Below are 22,575 nucleotides of genomic sequence, written 5' to 3'. Positions count from 1 at the left end.
GGATGTTGTATCACGTGCCAATGTTTCAATAAACAGAGTTAACAAAACAACCCGTGAGTGCAAAGCGGCATATTTAAACAACAACGGAAGGGTTTATGGCCGATGAAATATCTAAATATTGCGGGCAAGAAGAGAGTGACGATCACTACCAATCAGCAGACGGAGGGGTGGAAAATCGTAGCTGGTGGTCTTTTTTTTCCCCGTACCATCCAAAACCTTTCCAGTGGAACCACGCGAAAACCCGTCCCTCCCCACCCCGTCCCGGCACAAAAAGTGCGGTGGGACTGCGGCTATCGACCCATTACTAGTGCTCGCTCCTTTTAATAAAGCACACTGTATATTTAAAATGGGCCACCAATAAAGTATGGACGGAAGTTTATGAGCCACACGTTTCATTTGGACTCGCCGCTTGTGTTTTTTGACATGGATGAAAAGGACGAAGTCCAGACTCGTCTTTTCATATCTCATAACTCGATAATACTATGATGGTTATAATAATGTTAATAATGTCCTTATAAATTATTACAAATTGTTAGATTTATTTCATTATCGAACAGCAATGATAATAGTTTATAAATGTCCCCTATGCTATATATTATGAGTATTTTAATTAACCTTGCATTGGGTACATAAATGGCACAAATGAATGGCTCTAAATAAGTCATTCTCAAAGTGTGGTACGCGTACCACTAGTGGTACTCGGGGCTCCCTCGAGTGGTACGCCAAAGGATCACTGAAATAAATATAAATGCGCCGACATCAACAGTTATTCACGGTAGCAGGCAAGAATCGATGGCAAGAGGTGGAGGTTTTTAATAATGAAGAGTAACAAACTACTGTCGTGGCTTCAGTCTGCGAAGGGAACTGTGGACCAGGAGAGCGCGAGAACTGAAGAGGACGAGTGTGAGCAGCGTGCCGGTGCCGACAGCGGTGGCGCCAGTGCAGCCCCCCAGTGGAGCTGCTAGCAAAAACGAAAGTCACCAACCGGTGAGGAGATATGATGAAAGCTACATAAAGTTTGGATTTGTTTGGAGCTGGAGAGAGGAAGAGCCCAGGCCGCCGTGTGTGGTATGTGCCGACGTTTTGAGCTATGAATGCATGAAACCATCGCATCTCAAACGGCATCTTACAACCAAACACAGGGCACTTAACGACAAACCAGTGGAATTCCTTTTACGAAAACGTGATGAACTGAAACAGTCAAAAGTCCACCATTCAGTCCTTTGGTACACCCAAAGCCAAAGCACAGGAAGCTTCATATCATGCCAGCCTCCGGATCGCAAGAGCCGGTGTAGGTACCAGATCTGTCCGGGGCGGGGCTTGCGCATGCGCCTGAGCTACCATAGCTGTCCAGGGCGGGGCTTGAATCCGCGCACGGTGATGACGTTTCACATTATGATTGGCTATGATGGCGTTTCGCATTTTAACTGGCTGCAAGTTTCTCCCGTCACAGTATGAAGCTAACGTTAGCTTTCACCGTTAGCTTCGTAGCTCCGTGAAAAGCTAACAAGGCTGTGTGAGGTGAACAGGACGCTACGAGTGGTTTTATGTCTCTGAATGTCCCGAAGCAGCAGTGATCTGTCTGGTATAACTTCAGGAGAGTTTAGAGGCTGAAGGTGTCTGGTGGAGCTTCAGGAGGGTGTAGAGGCTGAAGGTGTCTGGTGGAGCTTCAGGAGGGTGTAGAGGCTGAAGGTGTCTGGTGGAGCTTCAGGAGGGTGTAGAGGCTGAAGGTGTCTGGTGGAGCTTCGTCTGATTTTATGAAATGTGTCCTTTTTTTGCCCACTTAGACCAAATGTCACTGTCACCCATCACAGGTCTTTACAGCATTGTTTCTCATGTCTCAAGCAGGTGAAACATTAAACTGGGTGTTTTCCAAGACTGAAGATAAATATTGTGGCCACATGAATGAGAAGAAATGTACAGATATAATGTAGAGATGTGTCACTGTTTTCATTATATTACCAAATCCATACACAATATTATAATATTGGACATAGCGACAAAGGTAGAATTCTTATGAAAAAGTTTATCCGTCTATCCATCCATCCATCCATCCATCCATCCATCCATCCATCTATCTATCCAGCCCGTAATGTAGTTTGTTTATATGGAGTGTGACGTCTTTGAAAGGCGCAGACACGAACCCCGCCCCGGACCGATCTGGTAGCCTGGACAGATCTGGTACCTACACCGGTACGCCGCACACAATTGGGGAACAGTTGTGTTTCCCTTTGGCCAAAGAGACGACACGGATCATGTGTGGAGAGAAAGCGGCCAGAGAGTTAGACTTGGTGTCACTTTCAAATGACACCGTGTCTCGGAGGATAACAGACGTGGCTGGCGATGTTAAAAACACACTGATTGAGCGCATTAAGAACAGTCCATATTTTGCCATACAGCTCGATGAGACTACAGATGTTGCAGATTTGGCCAATTTCTTGGTTTATGTGCGATATGAATATGATGGTGCAGCTCAGGAGGATTTTATGTTCTGTCAGTCACTTGAGACCCGAACTACAGCAGAGCACATATTCCAGGTACTGAACGCGTTTATCCAGGTTGAACGGACTGGACTGGAAGAAGTGTGTGGGCGTGTGCACAGACGGAGCGAGGGCGATGACAGGTCGTCACGGCGGGGTAGCAGCTCACAAGATGCCCCGGACTCACTGCAGTATCCATCCTGAGGCGCTGGCAAGTGAAGAAGATGCCTGATGACCTGAAGTCTGTGCTGAACTTCATCAAGGCCAGAGCGATGGATGCTCGCTTATTTCATGTGCTCTGCGAGGAGATGGGGAGTGAGCATGTCCAGCTCTTGCTTCATACTGAAGTAAGGTGGCTCTCAAGAGGAAAGGTGCTTTCAAGGCTTTTCGAATTGCACAGAGAGTTCCATATGTCCTTGGAGGACACAGATTCCCCGCTGTCAGACATTTTGCTGTGTGGCTCAGTCAGCTGGCATACGTGTCTGACATTTTTTCCACGTTTAAACGAACTGAACTTGGGACTGCAGGGACTCTCCGTCAATGTTTTTGATGTGCAGGACAACATGAATGCACTGCTGAAAAAGTTGGAGATATTTGAACTCAAAGTGAAGACAGGTGGTGTTTCAGCTTCCCCTGCTTTGGAGAGGTTTTTTCTGTCTGATAATGAGCTGGTGCTTGATGATGGAGTCAGGGAGAACATGGCTGCACACCTCACATCACTCAGACAACAGCTCCACAGTTATTTCCCAGTGAGGCCTGAAGCTCAAGCGAGCAGCCGGATGAGAAACCCTTTCAACATTGACACCTCTCACATGGCCTCAATGGATTGAACTGCTGTTGAGCCGGAGAGTTAAATAGAAACACTGAAGGCATCTTTCAGAAAGCCGACTTTATTGGACTTTAGGCTGAAGCAGTCCAGTGAATACCCTGTGCTTCCTGACAAGGCCGTGCGCTCTCTCCTTCCGTTTGCAACCACCTGTCTAGAAAGGCTTTTCTTCACTTGTTGTCATGAAAACAAAGTACAGAAGCAGGGTGGATGCTGAGCCAAACCTGAGACTGAAGCTGACCTCCATCGACCCAGACATTGCAGGACTGTGTTCACAGAGGCACGCACAGCCGTCACATTAAGCTCATGGAAGATGTTTAATTACAGCCGTTGTTCTTAATGCTCTTCCTCACTCTTGTTGTATTCTTAATCTTATTGTTCTTCCTCTGTATGTGTGTGTGTGTGTGTGTGTGTGTGTGTGTGTGTGTGTGTGTGTGTGTGTGTTTCAGAAAGCAGCCATACAGCAGTGTGTGACGTTCAGACACCCTGTTTTGATTTTTTTTTTAATCAAGTACAGTACATTCTTTACTTAACATTTAAGTACAGTACAGTTTTATTTAATCTTTAAGAACAGTTTTTTGTTTGTTTGTTTTTCATTTATTGAAGTACAATGTTTATTTAACCTTTCTGAGCAATATATTTTAATTGAATCATTATTTAAGTGCAGTCTTTTATTTTCCTATATTTAAGTGTAGTGTTACTATTCTAACTGTGTAAAATGTTACAATGGCTGACAATATTAAATATACTTCTTTAGGAATAAAACCTCTACTGTATACTGTTGGTCTGTATGGTGGTACTTGGAGAGACAAGTACTTTCTGGGTGGTACTTGGTGTAAAAAGTTTGAGAACCACTGCTCTAAATAAATCGTACTAATGAAACGATAATCAATAAATGATACTGAATAAATGGGTCTGTGGGAGGAACGTGGTGGCGCCCCCTACACGTGATCTGCAGTACTCCGCTACTCCGCTGACCCGGAAGAACACGTGACTTCTCTCCACTGCACGTGAAGGTAAGAGGTGCTTTAATTTGGTGTCGATTTTAGAGACGGATCCGCGATTCACTTAAAAAAAAAGTGAGTAACAAGTAGAATTGAACTTCCAGGCTGCGAGTCAGCCTCGAGACAGGGTCTCGTGAAAACGGGATTTCTGACGTGTTTTTTTTTTATTGTGTGTGTCGCAGTTCCACGTTCAGTTAAAACACGCAGCGCGTCGCGATGGCTTCGTATTAACAGATTGTTGTTGTTGTTGTTGTTGTTTAGAAAAAGCCTCCTGTTCTCTCCAGGGCTGCTGCGTCATCATGGGCAAGTCCAAGCAGACCGGGAACCACAAGAGCGACAAGAAGAAGAACATCTCAAAGACCTGGAAGACCAAACGCAGGACCAGAGACCTGGACCAGATCCACGCCGACATGAAGCCCGACACCGCGGCCAAGCTGCTGCACCAGGAGCTGGACTACGATGTGACCGGATGTGCTCAGCACTACTGTTTACACTGCTCGTAGGTCTGCTCGCCTCCACACTGCCATCTGAAGATTCCTCTTCATCTTCCTCACTCAGTCTGACTCAAACCCCGTGTTAAGAACAGGGACAGCGCCTTTATTTAAGGTGTTACTCACTGAGTTCAGCTGGTTTCATCCACCACACCACGTCATCTGGTTCAGAGGTGCTGGAGTTAATCCCAGGAGACACACACACACACACACACACACACACACACACACACACACACACACACACACACACACACACACACACACTTAGGAAGTCTTGATTAAATTAAATTGTACTTCTACACAAGGTTTTATGTTAATTATAGAAGCTCATTTTAAAAGGTGAGATCGTATATCTCTTATATTAATTAATACGTTCACTTTGTTTTTGTTGACTTTGAAAGAAACATGTTTGTTTGATATAGTTTTTTTTAACGTTCTAATTTTAATACCTGTTTGACATGCATGAGAAATTCCATTATTCTGTAAAATCACACGTGGACCCAGTCATTGAATAGTTTTTATAAAGTGTCCTGCGGGGATGCGGCGTGACGAGGTGTGGGTGTACAGATGGAATCATCACGTCAGCTGAACAAAGTTTAAGTGTTTAAACCGACCAAAGATTAAATTCAATTCAATTTTATTTGTAAAGCGCCAAATCACATCAACAAACATCTCAAAGCGCTCTTACAATGATAAGAGAACAACAGAACCCAACTAAACCTTCCAAAGCAGCAGATGTAACAAGCAACAGTGGAAACCAGGAAAAACTCCCTCGCAGGAAGAAAGCGTGGGGCGGACCCTAGACCCTGGAAAGTTATTAAACAATAATACGTCTCCTCGTTTTCCGTTCTTCGACAATATGGATGGTTTTTTTTTTGTGACTGGATCAGAAAGCATCTTAATGTTTGAGGGCCTGGAAATTGAACAATTCACCAATCTGCATATGTGATCACTGGAAGTATCAAGCATTGTTTACTTGTGGTTTCACATGTGTGAGATTATTAAAAGATTTATCGAGTTTAAACCTTTTTTATATTTAAAAAACCTTCCCGGTTGTACAATAATAATTCATTTTGGTTTAACAGTGTTTTGCTGATTTTTTAATTTTTCTTTTTAATTGAGTAATGCTTCATGTCTTGCAGGAGATATTTTGTGGATGTGAAGGCTTTGAAGGAGCATTTTAAAACTAAAGTGCACAAGAAGCGGTAAGACCGTCCCAGATACGCCGCTTCGTCTCCGGGCTCCGGCCAGAGACCGAATCCCGAGCAGAGATGAGTGTGATTTTTGTTGTCGTGCAGCTTGAAGAAGCTGAGGGAGGAGCCGTACAGCCAGGCGGAGGCGGAGCGGGCGGCGGGGATGGGCTCCTACATCCACCCGAAAGCGGTGGAGGTGAAGACGCAGCCCATAGAGGAAGACATGGACTGATTCAGTCCACAGCGGAAGGAAGGACGTCTGGCAGTGGGAGTTTGTTATAAATCACTGCAGATCTGCTTCTCTTGTTGAGAGCCGTCGTCTTCATGTGTGTGTAGCTTCGGCTGGAAGCCTCAGAAAGTTTTTATTCCCATAAGCTAACGGAAGATGTGCTGGTGTAAATAAAGTGTACGATGGAAACTTAAAACACATTCGGTGATTCGAGTCACTTTATGGGTTTTCTCAGCTTGTGATCAGGATAATCTTTTTAAACAAGCTTTACTATTTCTATGCTGTTTCCAGGATTGTCTGAAACTTTTCCACTGCAAAACGAACATTTGACATGTTTTAATTATAAATCTGGTTTGTTATCTTTGATTTTCATTTGTTTAATAAGTTAATAAATAGATCTGAGAAGAATTAAAAAAAAAAAAAAAAAAAAAAAGCCTGACTGGATAAAATAAGTAAAAAAATAAAATTCCTGTCATGTTATTAAACTGCATGGTGGTCCAGTGGTTCGTGCTCTGGCTTTCACATTCACAAGTTCCTGGGTTCAAATACCGTTGTGGGCTTTTCTGTGTGGAGTTTGCACGTTTTCTCTCCGTGTGTGCGTGAGTTTTCCTCCCACAGTCGACACATGCATGTGAGCTTCATTGGTGACGTGATTGTGAGTGTGTGTGGTTGTCTGTCTCCGGGTTTGTCCCCTGGATGGACTCGACGGTGTCCAGGTGTTCCCGTCCTCGTCCACAGTGAGCTGGGATCGGCTCCAAGCGGCCCCATGACCCTGAGCTGGATAAAGCGAAAATACAAGTTGGATTATGTCGTCATGCCAGAGGTCAAATTACTTGGATCTTCCAGAACTGAGCTGTAAAATGCTCTTTATGCTGAACTACATGATTTTGCCAGAAATCAATATACCGTAGTTCATTATTATTTTTTTGTTTTATAACTGTTTCATAATTTTGCCTCTTTCAATGTTTGTATGTTTTGTGCCACAAAAAGAGCTGATTCATAAAAATGTAAACAGATAAAACCAACCCACCGTATTACAGCGCAGCAGCAGTTACAAGATGTCTCTATTTTATTTTTTATTCCTGACTTTAATCACAGAATTCAAACGTTCTAAATCAGATTGAAGCTGGAACACGTCCACAGGCCACTAACATGTCCGTGTTTTCTCCTCCTGAAGTTCACCAGAGATTTACTGATACGTCAACTTTTGAATTCCTGGTGTGGTTTCTTGTCTGTTTCTTCCGAGTTCCTGTCCCTGTGGCGTCGCGCCGCCCAGACTGAAGGGAGTTTTTTCCTCTCCCGAGGAAAATAATGATAGAAACAGAGGATGTGGGCCTAATTAGAGACCGGGAGACATTCCTGGATAAATGAGCCAGTCCTGTCTCTAAACGTTCACACTGTAAAGTTTGACCATCTGCACAAAACTGTGACTTCCTGTTAACACTTTCACAACAAAGCAGCTTGAGGGAGGAAATGGGAAAAAAAAAAATAAACGGATTAAAACAGTTTGATCAAAACGGCTTGAAAAGAAAAAAAATGTCGAGACAAGGAAAATAGTTGAGATGGTTAACAGTGCTAAGACTTAAAGGAAAACATAAAACCCTTAAAAGAGTGAAAACAACAAAAAAAATAAATCAACCTTAAACCCACTGAATAGATCTATCAATGTAAATTGGCCAAAACTGCTGAAAACAGTTGAAATGTTCATCTGTTCTCAGGTATCCTGATGAAACCAACATAACATGTACTTTCTGTGTGTGTACCAAAACTGAATCTCAAACTTCACAAGCTGCGTTTTCTTCACCTTAAAGTTCAATATGTTCTGTAGGTCCAGATGGATTTTATTAAGTGGAAAGTGATTTAAAATAAATAAATAAATAAATAAAAATTTCTGTTTCTGCAGACTTCTGGATGAAACACACAGAAACTAAGCTTATCTTTGGGACAAATGATAAATTGTTGAATTATCTGATGTATAACAGAAACATTTATCTTTATAATGATGTAATTACTTTATTTTGGTCCAGGGTCTGAGCTGTTCTATGTTTTGGTCCAGGGTCTGAGCTGTTCTGTGTTTTGGTCCCGGGTCTGAGCTGTTCTGTGTTTTGGTCCAGGGTCTGAGCTGTTCTATGTTTTGGTCCAGGGTCTGAGCTGTTCTGTGTTTTGGTCCAGGGTCTGAGCTGTTCTGTGTTTTGGTCCAGGGTCTGAGCTGTTCTGTGTTTTGGTCCAGGGTCTGAGCTGTTCTGTGTTTTGGTCCCGGGTCTGAGCTGTTCTGTGTTTTGGTCCAGGGTCTGAGCTGTTCTGTGTTTTGGTCCAGGGTCTCAGCTGTTCTGTGAGATGAACTGATCCGTACTGACACTTCCACGTCTCGCTGAATGTGAGAACTGAGATTTCCGAACTGCCCTTGAACGTCTCAATCGGTGATCCTTCGGGGCAGAGCCCGGCCGAGGAGGAGGCGTCCAGTCCCGGCCACCGATCAGCCCGACTGATGGAATATTTTCCTCCTTTTTAGAGAAAAGATTTCACCCGAAGGATCGTCCTGCTGAGAACATTTTCCGGACGTTACATGACGGCCAGGCACTCGTGTGAATAGCCGTGGGTGGAGGTCGAGGATGGCCGCGGACGTAGATAAACGAGTGACGGAGGAGGAGAGCCACATCACGCGGCAGGACGAGCCCCGAGCCCCGGACACAGGGTCGTGGAGGTCCTGGAGGCTGTGGAGCCTGCTGATGGTCGCTGCTGTGCCTCTGTTGGCTTTTGGGATCAAGCAGTATCTGGATGCTCAGCTCCTCAGACGCCACGTGAGAACATGTTTTATAACGTCTCCGTTTTTCTTTATGGATTTTATTTTGCGGCTACTTGAGCCTTATCACGGTTTAACAGGGGGTGTTTCAGTAAAGTGAGCCGGACATGAGGCAGCTCGTTTTCACACTCCAATAGAGGGTGGGTCTGTTTGTTTGTCTACCACCCCCCCTCCCTCCCCATCATGCATTGTGCCCTGGCTGGAAGGTCTGATCAAGCATGTGTGATGTGTCTCCCCCCCCCCCCCCCCCCCCCCCCCCCCCCCCCCCGGCCGATGGTGCTCCAGCTGGGGATGTGTGATGTGTGTTCCTTCCTCTCATCAATCAGTGGTCACATAAAGACTGGAGATCACATCTGGGTCATCTAATCCTGCCACGATTCAATTCACACACAGGAAAGTCTCGGAAGAAGTTTCATTTACTTTAACAGACCGTTTTACCTGGAGCTTCGAGGAGACCACAGAAAATACTGACGGGCGACGATGAAACCACTGGAAATGAATGGAGAAAGGTGGAGAAACTACCAGCAAAAACCACGAAGAAGAGATAAAACAAACATGTAAAACAACAAAAATGCAGTGCAGTGAATTGCAACAGGGTTCTAATGGCTTAAATAGTTAAAACAGATATAATGGCTCCGGAAGATTAAAAGTTTCAATAAATCCTCAAACACCGTCTCAAGAATCCCCCGGCTATAAACGGCTTCTCAAAATGTAATTTAAATGGCTTTAATTGTACTTTTGAAACTTCACAAATACAACCTAAGATTAGTTTATTTAATTTTTTAGGAATACAAAACTTATATTTGCCACTTCATGAACTACGTTTTCTCCATTTTAAAGTTTGGACATGTTTATGGCTCCAGATGAGTTTTATTTAAGGTGAGAATTGTACTTAATAATTGTAATTGTTGAGTGTAGTTCACACTGCTGTACCTCACAAAACAATAACGGCTTTCTCGTGATAGTCAGACCCGGCCCACGAGTACGCTCCCACTCGGTCAGCCTTCCCACCCCGGAGCATTATCCTGATGTAGGGAGGGGTCGTTCACGGGTTATCAAGAGGTGAACGTGATAAATATGAAGTCTGGAAACGAGTTCTTTCTTTAACAGAAATGTGTCTGAGGCGTCCGTCTGTGTCCGTTTTGTAATTTCTTTGTTTATTGTGTGTGTAACTTCGGGCGAAGCGTTAAACGACTGGAAACGTCGGTAAACATCCCGAGTCTTATCTCGTGGTGGTTCTTATCGTTAGTGATCCTCCCGAAACGGGAATGTGCATTAACATTCAGTCTCTCCCCGGATTGTCCAACAGGAGGAGAGCGTTCGCAGCCTGGGGGCCGAGGGTCTCTTCCTGTTCTCCTCCTTAGACACCGACCACGACTTGTATCTCAGTCCGGAGGAGTTTAAGCCCATCGCAGAGAAGCTGACAGGTGAGGTCCTGTCAACCCCGCCGTGTGTTCCCCCCTCCTGGTTTTAACCCCTCGCTTGACCGCTGGCCCTGCTTCCTCTCAGGGATCACGGCTCCTTTGGATTCGGAGGAGGACCTGATTCACGACCCCGATGGAGAAACTCTGACTCTGGAGGCCCAAATGCAGCCGCTGCAGCTGGACTCCATGACCAAAAGCAAGGACGGCTTTCTGGGGGTGAGTCCCACCTCAAATATGTTCCACATCAGAAACGACTGTCAAATACAGACTGGAATCAGGTTTGTAGTGTTGAAAGTATGACATCATCGTTACAGGGTCGACATTCACAATTCACAAATCACTCCAGACTGAATAAACTGATAAATGATGTGTTTCTACACGCTGTACGGTCGGGCTCTGCAGAACAGGCACTCGGTAGAGTGCAGACCTTCGCCAACGCCACGTTTGTTTGCGGAGCGGAGTTAGCATAACTATTATGATAGCCTTTTGCCTCCCACATCCGCTTTGTATTGGACTTTTTCTTTATGCAATTTTGGGGGATTTATTCAGAAATGGTGAGCTGTTATCATCACACTGTCTAATCGATTGGTCCTTGGATGGTGACAAATCATCTCTGAAATGTTCATGCAATTCGGGTGAGTACCTTTTGCGAAAAGTTGGTAACATACATACATACATACATACATACATACATACATACATACATACATACATACATACATACATACATACATACATACATACACGCAGATGAAAGCATAAGTCCGACTGGATCGCTTAAACTCATCGGAGCCACTCGATCTCAAGTCACAACATCAAGAAAAGTGACTGAAAACAGCAACGTTAACACTGCGGCGATTAAAGGAGAGAAGAAATCAGTTGTGTTTGGTCCAAGAAGAGAGAGAGAGCAAACACATCAACATCATGCACTTACCTTCTTCCTTTCGTCCCGAAATAATTCAGCTCGAGTTAAAATGTGATGAGCAAGTCATGGTCCTGAACTGTTCCACCTCTTCTCCTTTTCTCTGAAACCGTCAGCAGATCTTTTTCCTGTTGTGGTTACATCTCTGGGTATTGAAGCGCTGATACATTTAAATGCCCCGTCATACTCCCTTTTTGAACCCATAAGAACAAGAAGAAAATTTCGGCGGTGACGTCAGCCAGCTGCTGAAAAAAAAGCTTTTTGGGCAGGACTGTTCATACTCCGATAAGAAGCTGTCGAACTCGCAGGCCACGCCCCCTCACAGCAGCCACACGTCTGTCAAGCGGCGTTTAAACTTTTCAGCTGCACAGTTTATTTCTGGCCTCCAGTGCTTTCAGAAACACATTTCTCTGAACTGTTTCAGTAATAAAAGAGTTTTTGTCCGAGCGCCATGTTGGTCTGGTTTTAACTACAGGAGCTGACAGCTGTTCGTGATGCGTTCAGGTGCATCACGTAAGCCTGCGCTCTTACAATAGCGATGTTACAAGCTAAATATGATTAAAATATGACTGATAGTGATTAGTGAACTGGAACACGCATGTGCAGCACACGGCAGAGCAGAAGTTTGGGCAGTGCGGCTCCTGCATAGTTCGGCCAGGGCAGTTGGCACAGCCCAAACAAATTTCATCGGCCAGAGGGAGCTGGATGAAGGAAATGACGTCATTTTGTTTCGTCTTGTTCTTATGGAGTATGAAGCGGCCTTAACCCTTCACTGTCTGTGTGTTCTGCAGGTTTCTCACAGCTCTCTGAGTGGACTTCGCTCCTGGAAAAGTGCGGCGGTGCCTTCCTCCTCCTTCTCGGCCTCACAGTTCAGAGTGTTCCTGCCTCCGAAGAACAAGATCGCAGTGGGAGACACATGGTGGCTGATTCCCAGTGAGCTCAACATCTTCACCGGATACCTGCCCAACAATCGTTACCACCCCCCAACACCGAAGGGCAAAGAGGTGCAGAAAGGACGTTCCACGGTCGGTCAGGTCGCTGCGGTACATCCGCCTGCTCACGGCTCTTTCCTCCTGCTGCAGGTTCTCATCCACTCCCTGCTGAGCATGTTTCACCCTCGGCCCTTCATCAAGTCCCGCTTCGCCCCACAGGGAGCCGTCGCCTGCATCCGGGCCTGCAACGACTTTTACTACGACATCGTCTTCAGGTGGGGATCGTCAGACTGACTGTGACTGGGTCACAGTTTGATATTCCGTGTGTTTTAATGGTATTTTCCCCTATTGGGTGCACAGATTCAGAGTGAGGCAAATGTCAGGGACATGTAATAGTGGCACATGGTGAGTGAGACAGTGTAGGTCCTCCATCAGTCTAAACCTCCATCAGTAAACCTCGAGCAGCTGGACTACAAAATAGTCCAGATTGTCCTGAAGCAGCTCTCACTGTGAGCTTTATTACAGAGAAAAGTCTTGAGCTGAACCTTCAAAGTAGAGCCTGCGTCAGCCGCCCTAACTGAACCTCGGAGCCGGTTCCTCATGAGAGGAGCCTGAGAGTTGAAAGCTCCGCCTCCCGTTCTACTTGTAATGGACCCAAGCACCTCCAGGGGGCACCACTCTGAGAACCAAGTGTTCCGCGAGATCGGATGGACTAACAGTCTCTAACAGATGAAGGAGCCCGAAATAAAACACAGTTCAGGTTCGGATTACAAATAAATTGGAAATAATGTAAGTTATGTAGTGTTTCTGTGCTGCCCGGTACAGATTGGTCCACGGACCCAGGGATTGGGGACCACTGATCTGACAGACATGTTGGTTTAGATGAAGAACTCAGAGGCTCTACAGCAGAGGTCTTTGACCCATCGATGGCAATCGACAGGTCCGTCTTTCGCAAGTTTAAAGTCCATCTCATATTTTTCATTCAAATCTGCCCCTCTGTCTCTAATGTCTGATTGGGTCATCAGCTATGGTGAAAAATGGAAGCAGCATGTGTCGGCAGCAGCGGAGAGACTCCACAGAGTTTCAAACACTAAAGGAAACCTGTGGTCTGTGGCGCCGTCACGGTCGAGCATTGCGCTGATATGTTCGGACAGCACCTTGCTACAGTCCTACTCCGATCTGTGCCGTGCGTCACGTGATAACCATTAGTGGTCAGGTGACCTGGACGTGGCCCCGGATTTGATCCTGGAGGAGTTACAGAGCAGAGCGAGCAGAGCAACATAACGTTTCCACGAAGCGTCAGGGCGGAGGATGAAAAGACCTTAATGAGGCTTAAAGTGTGAAAAAAAACCTGACTGAATCAATAAGCGTTGATGGTGAAGCCTTTTTCAAAAATAAAACTCAGTGCAGACTAACGGAAACCTAAATGAGCATTTTCAAATTATAACTCTTTACTCTCTCTGTGCTGCCTGGGACCAACTGATCCATGGACCTTATAGAAGAATATGGAGGTCGTCTGTCTGCAGCAGCAGCAGTGCGTCCCGAGCGCATGACCGTACAGCGAGCGGCTTTTATCAGTATTTACAGCCATAACGTAAAAATATACTAAACTGTATCACGTATGTATGATGATAAAATAAGCAATATAAAATCTGTAATTTCTTTATTTTACATGTAACCCATTGGTCAATCATCTCACTTGCAGTTTGTTTTGCATGAGACTTTCCCAGAGACTCACTTTAGTTGTTAAGGTGTACATACAGTTTAGTATATTTGTACGTTACAGCTTTAAATCCTAATAAAAGCAGCTGGAACAGAACAGACGTCCCATCGACAGTCAGTCAGTTTGAGCTCTTGTGGACGGGAATCAGTTTTTGCACAACACCGACACATCCACTCTGCAGCTTTACACACGGCTGTCACCACACTATTTATGTGTTTACTCTAAATTAGACTGATTGTTACACACTTTGTCACAGTTGATAATCAATCAGTTCTATCCACCGCTCTGGATCAATCAGTTCTATCCACCGCTCTGGATCAATCAGTTCTATCCACCGCTCTGGATCAATCAGTTCTATCCACCGCTCTGGATCATTTGAAGATGAAAGTTTGACATATGAACATGGAGCTGCTGATCCAGTAGTAATGTCCCACTAAAGAAACATCTATACCACTGCAGCTTGGCTGTTTATGATTACGTGGATCTGTAAGTCTGATATATGAAGATATTAAACGTATGAGATGAATCTGGCTTCAATTCTCCACCTCACAATCAGCACTGCCAGGTTCCCCGTCTCCAAAATGTGTGTGTGCAAGGTTCAAAGTTTACGTACCGGTACACACATTCTCCCTCAAAGTTTATTTTTGTAGATCACAAACTTTGCGTGGGAAGTGGCGTACGCATCTTTCAGGACCCGCTTTGTGCGTAAGCAACCTTTATAAATGAGGCCCCTGGTCAGTAGTCGTACTGGAGCAGTGTGAGTGATGAAGGTCTCTGTGTCTGCAGGATTCATGCTGAATTCCAGCTGAATGACGTCCCAGACTTCCCCTTCTGGTTCACCCCGGGTCAGTTCACCGGAAACATCGTCCTCTCCAAAGACGCCTCCCACGTTCGTCACTTCCACCTCTACGTCCCCAACGACAGGTGAGTGAGCGAGTGAGCGAGTGAGTGAGTGAGTGAGTGAGTGAGTGAGCGAGGGAGTGAGTGAGCGAGGGAGTGAGCGAGCGAGGGAGTGATCGATCCTTTCCTCTGTGGTTGCTGCAGGTCTCTGAACGTGGACATGGAGTGGCTCTATGGAGCCAGCGAGAGCAGCAACATGGAGGTGGACATCGGATACCTGCCGCAGGTACAGCTGCTCACATTCGTCTCACGGAAATATACGTCATGAAGACAGATCATATTATGCTCACCCTCTCGGGCGAGCGAACGAGAACCTCAGAGGAGAGTGGAGAGTTTCATTCTGCTTTACCTAAAGCTTTGAGATGTGCACAGGGACTCCTGGAAACAATCAAATCCACTGGAAACGGCTTGAAAAGGTGAAAGCGCTACAATTGCAGCTGAGATATATATAAAAAAAAAATGCTAAAATGCTTAAAATGAGCTTGGTTGGTAGAGCGGTCGTCTCCCAATCGGAACGTTGCAGGTTCGATTCCCATCTCTGCCTGCCTACATGCCCAAGTGTCCTTGTGCAAGACACTGAACCCCAAAACTGCCCCCCATTGGAGTGACAGCGCCTTGCACGGCTGCAGCCTCCAGTGGTGTGTGAATGTGTGTGTGAATGGGTGAATGTGATGAGCCATGTAAAGCGCTTTGGGGCTGTTGTCAGCAAAAAGGCGCTATATAAGTAAGTCCATTTATCATTATAAAACAGCTGCAAAGGCTAAATTAATAATGGGAAATAACAATAGTACAAAGAATAAACCTGCTAAATCCACTAAATCTGTTAAAATGACGAAAACAGCTGTTAAAACAGCTGGAAATGCAATAAAAGACACGTTTTCCAGAATAAATCTACCTTTAGATTTACCTTAGTTCCACAGGTGGATTCACAAACAGTAGTCACAAGTCACAGCACAGATGCTGAACATAGTAAAGTGGCATTTCTCCTTCAACGTGTGGTTTCAGTTGGAGCTCCGGTCCTCCGGTCCATCCACGCCCTCCATCATCACCGACGAGCAGGGGAACGTCGTGGACCGTCGGGACGGCAGTAGCGAGTCCATCCACTTCGTCTTCGAGGACATTGTGTGGGCTGCCGAGCTCAGCCGTCAGGAGGCCGCTCGGCGCCTCGAGGTTGCCCTCTACCCCTTCAAGAAGGTTGTTCTCTATGAATGCCTGAGTCATTTGTGTGTTTTGGTTTTTCTCGGCCCCCTTCCCGAGAGACGTCACCTTGTCCTGGTCTTCCGCAGGTGTCCTACCTGCCCTTTTCAGAGGCTTTTAATCGAGCCCATGCAGAGAAGAAGCTGGTGCACTCCATTCTGCTCTGGGGGGCTTTAGATGATCAGTCCTGCTGAGGTGAGTTAAAAAAAAAGCGAGCACATCTGAGCAGGAAAGTGAAGCCACAGGCTCTACAGTCACAGCTGGACACAACGTAAGAATGACCCCCGAGAGAAAAGACCTGTCACCCAAAGTAAAATGTTCCTGTCATTACTGGAAGCTGGATGTCTGATTCATAACACTAATGAATCAGTTTAACAGCGAAAACTCTGACACTGAGCTCAAACATGCTGTACCATGGAGGACGGTTCTTGGTAATTAATTGGGTCAGAGGGGAAGGTTCCAGCTGCTGAACTGCAGGACTGGATTACAGCCTTTCTGTGAAGACGGTAGAAGTCAGATTGAAATCATCCGACTGTGCAGCTGAGATGTTTTCAGTGGCCTCGTGGTTTTCGCCTCTGCAGGTTCGGGGCGAACTCTCCGGGAGACGGTCCTGGAAAGTTCGCCTGTCCTGGCACTCCTCAACCAGAGCTTCGTCAGCAGCTGGTCTCTGGTCCGAGAGCTGGAGAGCATCCAGGTGGGCGCTCCACTCACTCTCTCTCACTCACTCACTCGCTCACTCGCTCACTCGCTCACTCACTCACTCACTCACTCACTCACTCACTCGCTCACTCACTCACTCACTCACTCACTCACTCGCTCACTCACTCAAACTCCCCACAACCGGATGAACTTTTTTTAAATGTCAGGATTGAAATCAAAATTGATTTTACTTTCTATGCAATAGTTTATTTTTTGAATTCAATCGGGCTGTTTTCTGTGTTTTTGTGGAAGCAGCTGAGTATTTGGTGCGTATTCTGTGTTGTTTTTTTCCAGGCTGATGATCAGAACTCTGCGTTGGGAGAAAAAGCTCGTCTGCACCTCGCAGACTACAACTTCCCGGTGGAGATGATGGTGGCTCTACCCAATGGTACCATAGTGAGTGTTTTCAACACGTAGCCCACGTTGCTTTATCTTACTTTCAATTTATTCATTAGAAATACACACATTATCAGATATCATCATTGGGGTAAGTTCTTTTTTCTCTGTTAAGAAAATCAAAGCAAAATTGTGGAGCAGATTTGAATCGGTTGAAGTGCTGGGACTGGTGGGTTTTGTGGATTTAAGGATTTTTTTCAAGATGATAATGATGAATGGCCCCAACTTGATCAGTTGAATATTTATAACAATTTTATTTTAATATAAATGGTACATGAAAAATCGAAATTTTCTAAGCAGGGCTGCCCAGACCTCCCTCGCCCCAGACACTTCCTCCAGCTCTTCTGGTGGGACCCCAAGGTGTTCCCAGGCTCGCCGAGAGACATAGTCCCTCCAGCGTGTCCTAGGTCTGCCCCAAGGGACATGTTCGGAACACCTCCCTGGGGAGGCGTACTGAGGCGTACGGAAGTACTGGAGTTCTGCACTTGTGCATATCCAGATTAAGACGTTCCCCGCACCGACCCGTGTTCCACCTGACGGCGGACGACTTTGCGCGAGAAACTGCAGACGGCGGCGCCGATAGAGGCGCTGCTTCACAGAACTGCGGCGAGTCGTCACAAATACCAGCTTGTTAGCAGCTAAAGCTAACAAACGGTTAAGAATCAAAATGTTAGGTCGAGTTTGAAGTTTGAAACTGTTACTTTAGTGGAGAAAGTGAAGGTCACTAGTGGTAGACTCAATTACACGGCGAGCAAGAGTTTCTAAAAATCTCATGAAATCCCAACTTCACTGGTGGTTGAGTGGTTCAGCTTCTGTCATACTGCCTGGTTTGAGTCCAGTCATCAACTAAAACATTTATTTATTTATTTTTTATTGAATTATTTTTTCGATAGGATATCTCAAAGGCTCGACATTTTTTTTAAGGGATCAGCGCCTATATGGTTGTTATAATGCCGTGGCTAACAGCTTGTGCACCCACTTTACTTATTTACTGGAATTCAGTAGTGTTGCCAGACCTGAAATAAAATCATGCCCCACCAAGTATTTACATCTAGAAACGCCACTGGGCGTGTCGATTGTCAAAGAGTACAATACTCTGTAAGTCCATATTTTGACACTAAGTACGGAGGTAAGTATGACAAGGTTAGACTCAACTGAGCAACGAGCAAATGTATTTTTCATATCTATGCGAATGCATATGTAATATTTGTAATATGAGTAAGTAATAAAGTCAGAGTTATTTAAAATTGAGGAGTAGTTACATTTATTTTACATTATATATGATTACATTTAGTTACATTTATACTGTTTTACAGTTACATTTGGCCCTTTGAGGGCAGCAGCCATTATACTGATGTGGCCCTCGGTGAAAAATGAGTTTGACACCCCTGTCATAGACGATATACATCGTATACTTTTAGTCTTACCAAATTTAAATGTTCTTTAATTGTTCTCTTTCCAACTTCGATATGTTTTGAGGAGTTCACAACACAGAGTTGAATGGTAAAAACGTGTTCCGTTAATTACGTGCAGTTTGCATCATGTACAGTACACAGTGTCTGTATGTCAGTTAATCAGCTCCGTGAGCTCCACGCCAGTGCAATAACTGAACACGTGTTAACATCAAATCCAAATAAAACCTTGAAACCAGTCAGACAGACAAAGATGAATGAAGATCTCAAAAAAATGTTATTGTTTTTTTTGGTGTGTTTATTAGTTCTACAGTCGTAAACTAAAAAGTTTCAAGTAGTTTTTTTTTTATTTATTTCTAATTGGTATAATTACTGCCTCCACTTGATAACATATGAAAAATATGTAATCTCATACTGTAATATTTTGAGATCCATACATTCGTCCATCTTCTTTCCCTCTTAGTCCGTTTGAGGTCTCAGTGGCAGTACAGAGAGCGGAGAAGTCCAGACATCTCTGTCCCCTAAAACGTCCTCCTCTTTTCTGGGAGGACCCCGAGCTGCTCCCAGACCAAGCCAGAGATAGAATCTCTCCAGTGAGTCCTGAGCTGACCTCTGGGCTTCCTCCCAGTGGGGTGTGTCTAGTAAACCTCTAAAGGGAGGCCACCAGGGGGCACTGTGATGAGCTGAGCCTCCTCAAACTGGCTCCTCTCCATGTGGAGGGGAAGCAACTCCAGTTTGAGTCTCTCCTGATGGCTGAGCTCTTCACTGTATCACCAAGAGTGACGCCTCCACCGTGCAGAGACAAGTCAATTCAGCCGCTTGTATCCTCTATCTTCACTCTGTCAGACATGAGCCACAATATTAAGACCACAGGTGAGGTTGGGATGAAGACTGACCTATAACTAGAACTCTGCTTTATGGCTCACCTCCTCTTCGTCACAACAGTCGGTACAATGACAATCGTCTGAATATTGAGATCCTGTGTGTTTTTTATTATATAAAGGATTGTCAGTAAATTCACAGGGGCAGCGCTCATGTCTCTCGTGGGGTTTCAGGTTCACCACATCAACGCAAACTTCTTCCTGGACCAAACCGCCATGAAGCCCGAAGAAGAAGCGGCAACTTTCAGCTTCTCCAGCGGATTCGAGGACCCGTCCACCTCCACCTACATCAGCTTCCTGAAGGAGGGGCTCGAGAGGGCCAAGGAGTACCTGCCCTAAGTGTGTGTGCGTGTGTGTGTGTGTGTGTGTGTGTGTGTGTGTGTGTGTGTGTGTGTGTGTGTGTGTGTGTGTGTGTGTGTGTGTGTGTGTGTGTGTGTGTGTGTGTGTGTGTGTGTGTGTGTGTGTGTGTGTGTGTGTGTGTGTGTGTGTGTGTGTGTGTGTGTGTGTGTGTGTGTGTGTGTGTGTGTGTGTGTGTGTGTGTGTGTGTACTGGACCCTGACAGACTAAACTGGAAGACATGATGATCATTCTTGTAGTTTGGCTGAAGATAAGCAGCAGTGAGCAGCTGGTAAACATTTTCGTTTTTCATTAAGTTTGTTGCTCTCGATTCAAATGAAGCTTCGGAAGCGGAATTTGTGTTGTCAGTGGTACGTTTGGCATGAGCAGTAACAAACATTCAAAGCTGCTCCTGCTTGCAGCTGCTTCAGCCATGTGGCTGGAAGACTGATCCAGGAGGCAGGAGTCCCGGTGTGTTCATGGTGTTTCTGTGTCCAGGAAAGAGTTTCTGTGCTGTTGTTCCCTCCAGCCAAGCTCAGCTGGTAGTGAAGGCTTTGCCTGAAAGCTCAGTTTTGAGCGGGTAAGGCCTGATGTTCATGCTGAGGCTGCTGTAGGGACCCTCCTGCAGGGGACACACTCCTGCAGGACATCCCGCCGCAGGACGTCCAGGATGTGCACATCAGCTGTGACTCGTCCACCTCGTCGCTCATTTTCTTCTCTATCAAAGCCAAATGGTTTTTTTTTTTCTATGTGGTGGACGTTGGAACCATACCAAAAGGTCTGTTTTGAATTCAGCAGGTTACACTTTGTCTTCGTGTTGACTTGTACTGGAAGAAAAGAAAACCTGTTAACATTTTGGAGGCTGTGAATCAGATTTCAGTGGGATTCAAGTGTCACAAGGTCTTTACCATCAGATTTTTATTTGGTCTTAATGGTTTTCAGGCATGTGCACAAACTGCAGTTTCCACTGTACATTAGTATTTTTTCCTATATCCTGTAGGCTTCGTCATGTTAGTGAAGCTTTGCATTTTTTTTTGTTTTTTTTATAAACAATGAATTATTTACCAATGGATTATTGCTTCCGGATGTCCAACAAACATTCGCCATTTCATGCTTAAGATACGAGTCAGTTAACCATGTGTCAAGGTGTGCTCATATTCTTTATATCCAGGATAGGATATTTACCTTGTCTACAAATGTGTTCTTTTTACCTTCAAATGTTTGGATATTTTGGAATAATTAAATTCTGGTGTAAACCCAGTATGACCAGATGTTTCCATTGTTTTTGAGACCATTTTTACTTCATTTCACCTCAGGGGTTAAAAAAGTTACGCTGGACCAGAAGACTGACGTTTCCCTGAAAAAGTACACTGAAACTAAAGTTTTATTTGACGTCTTTGTTTTTCTTTTTCTTTTTTTTTTATCTGAATCTATTGAGAATTGTATATATTTTTCATCCCCTTTTTTATTAAAGGCAAGTGTCCCTTGAAGACAGATGTCCTCTCTTCGGAGGGACGGGTCATGAGGACAAATTGTTTCATTCAATATCAACTGGTCCTAAAACACAGAATATGTTATGGTTATTTAAAAGCACATAACTGAACTAATATAAAGATGTACACAATATATATACAAAATAAGTTTCATTTTACTTCAGGGACCACATCCAGTCCAGTTTCATCTTGAGTGGACCAGACTGGTAATGTCTTCATACTAGGACTCATTCATTTTCTTCCGCTCATCCGTTTCCGGGTCGCGGGGGTGACAGTCTGAGCACTGTCACCCAGATCACATTGCACCGATTAAGAACCTTCCTGCAGGTGGTGAGCCCACGGGAAGGTGACGCCCGGCGTGGGACACGAACCCACTACCCTGAGATTGTGAGTCTCATGCTCTACCAACTGTGCTAGCCGGGGGACATACTAGTTGTTAAAATCCCTTGATGAATCAGATCATTGCTGTTGATGGCAACATCCCTTTGGTCGGGGTTCGATTTGAGGAAGACCACCTGGTACCTCCAATACCACACATCATCAGTTGTGCACCCCGGCTTCATTGGGTGTTTCGGCCTTTTATCAAAATGCACCCTCACCCGTGGCCGGCCCACCGCAGGCTGATCAGGCCTGGGCGTGTGTCGCACCGGAGGCTCCAGGAAGTCACTTGACAGCCCATGACGTCTCCTTCCGCTTCAGCCACAGCCAGTGACTGCATCTTTCGGCTGTAGCCGCCAGCTCTTAGACGGCCTTCCGTTGTGCTTGTCTGTTGATCCCCACCTCCTGTGGTAGCCTTGTTGTGGTACAGGCTACAAAGCAACCCTGCAGCTCACTTCCACTGGACACACGTATACCCTCCATCCACGGCCCTCTGCTTCACTGGCCAAGTTTGCATATCGCAACTTTTTCCTCTCAAATGCCTCATTGATGGCTTCCTCCATGGGGATTGTCAGCTCAACGGTGAAAGCACGTCGACAAGATTTGGACCACAGGTCCAGGTCTGGGCACAGGTTGGTCACTGCAATTTCAGGTGGGAAAGTGAGCCTCTGATTTAGGTCTACTCGAATTTCCCAGTCCCAGGCCGCATTCAGTGGACCTGAGTCTGGAGGCAGTCGGTTGGTCGGGAGTGTCTCCCCTCCTCGATCACCCTTCGCCTGCACTCAGCTGGAGTAGCCTTCTGCCATGTGGTTGTTGTTGCACCCAAGCCAAGGCCCCCTCTGCCATGTTCGAC

The 22,575-nt window shown here is 45.4% G+C and overlaps 2 protein-coding genes across 5 annotated transcripts; both read left to right on the top strand.

Annotated features, from left to right (window-relative positions):
- The first annotated feature begins 4,273 nt into the window (after nucleotides 1-4,273).
- Nucleotides 4,274-6,714, top strand: znf593 (zinc finger protein 593). Of its 4 annotated transcripts, none has more exons than XM_080479495.1 (4): nucleotides 4,274-4,322; nucleotides 4,595-4,809; nucleotides 5,947-6,009; nucleotides 6,103-6,714. In XM_080479495.1, the coding sequence occupies exons 2-4, from the start codon at nucleotides 4,610-4,612 to the stop codon at nucleotides 6,227-6,229; spliced, it is 390 nt and encodes a 129-aa protein (XP_080335621.1). In that variant the 5' UTR covers nucleotides 4,274-4,322; nucleotides 4,595-4,609; the 3' UTR covers nucleotides 6,230-6,714. The 4 variants fall into 4 exon arrangements, with proteins under 4 accessions (XP_080335621.1, XP_080335620.1, XP_080335622.1 ...); XM_080479494.1 differs by having other exon boundaries at nucleotides 4,286-4,322; nucleotides 4,572-4,809; XM_080479496.1 differs by having other exon boundaries at nucleotides 4,313-4,385.
- Nucleotides 6,715-8,626: 1,912 nt separating this feature from the next.
- Nucleotides 8,627-21,120, top strand: selenon (selenoprotein N). Its single transcript, XM_080480567.1, has 12 exons — nucleotides 8,627-9,027; nucleotides 10,339-10,456; nucleotides 10,539-10,669; nucleotides 12,167-12,379; nucleotides 12,458-12,582; nucleotides 14,817-14,954; nucleotides 15,075-15,156; nucleotides 15,936-16,124; nucleotides 16,217-16,322; nucleotides 16,709-16,821; nucleotides 17,121-17,222; nucleotides 19,690-21,120. The coding sequence occupies exons 1-12, from the start codon at nucleotides 8,839-8,841 to the stop codon at nucleotides 19,852-19,854; spliced, it is 1,671 nt and encodes a 556-aa protein (XP_080336693.1). The 5' UTR covers nucleotides 8,627-8,838; the 3' UTR covers nucleotides 19,855-21,120.
- Nucleotides 21,121-22,575: the final 1,455 nt, after the last annotated feature.

Source organism: Lipophrys pholis (genome assembly GCF_963383615.2).
Source record: "Lipophrys pholis genome assembly, chromosome: 14".
Classification (NCBI taxonomy): Eukaryota; Metazoa; Chordata; class Actinopteri; order Blenniiformes; family Blenniidae; genus Lipophrys; species Lipophrys pholis.
Note: the sequence above shows the minus strand (reverse complement) of the source record. Positions and strands in the feature narration are given on the sequence as shown.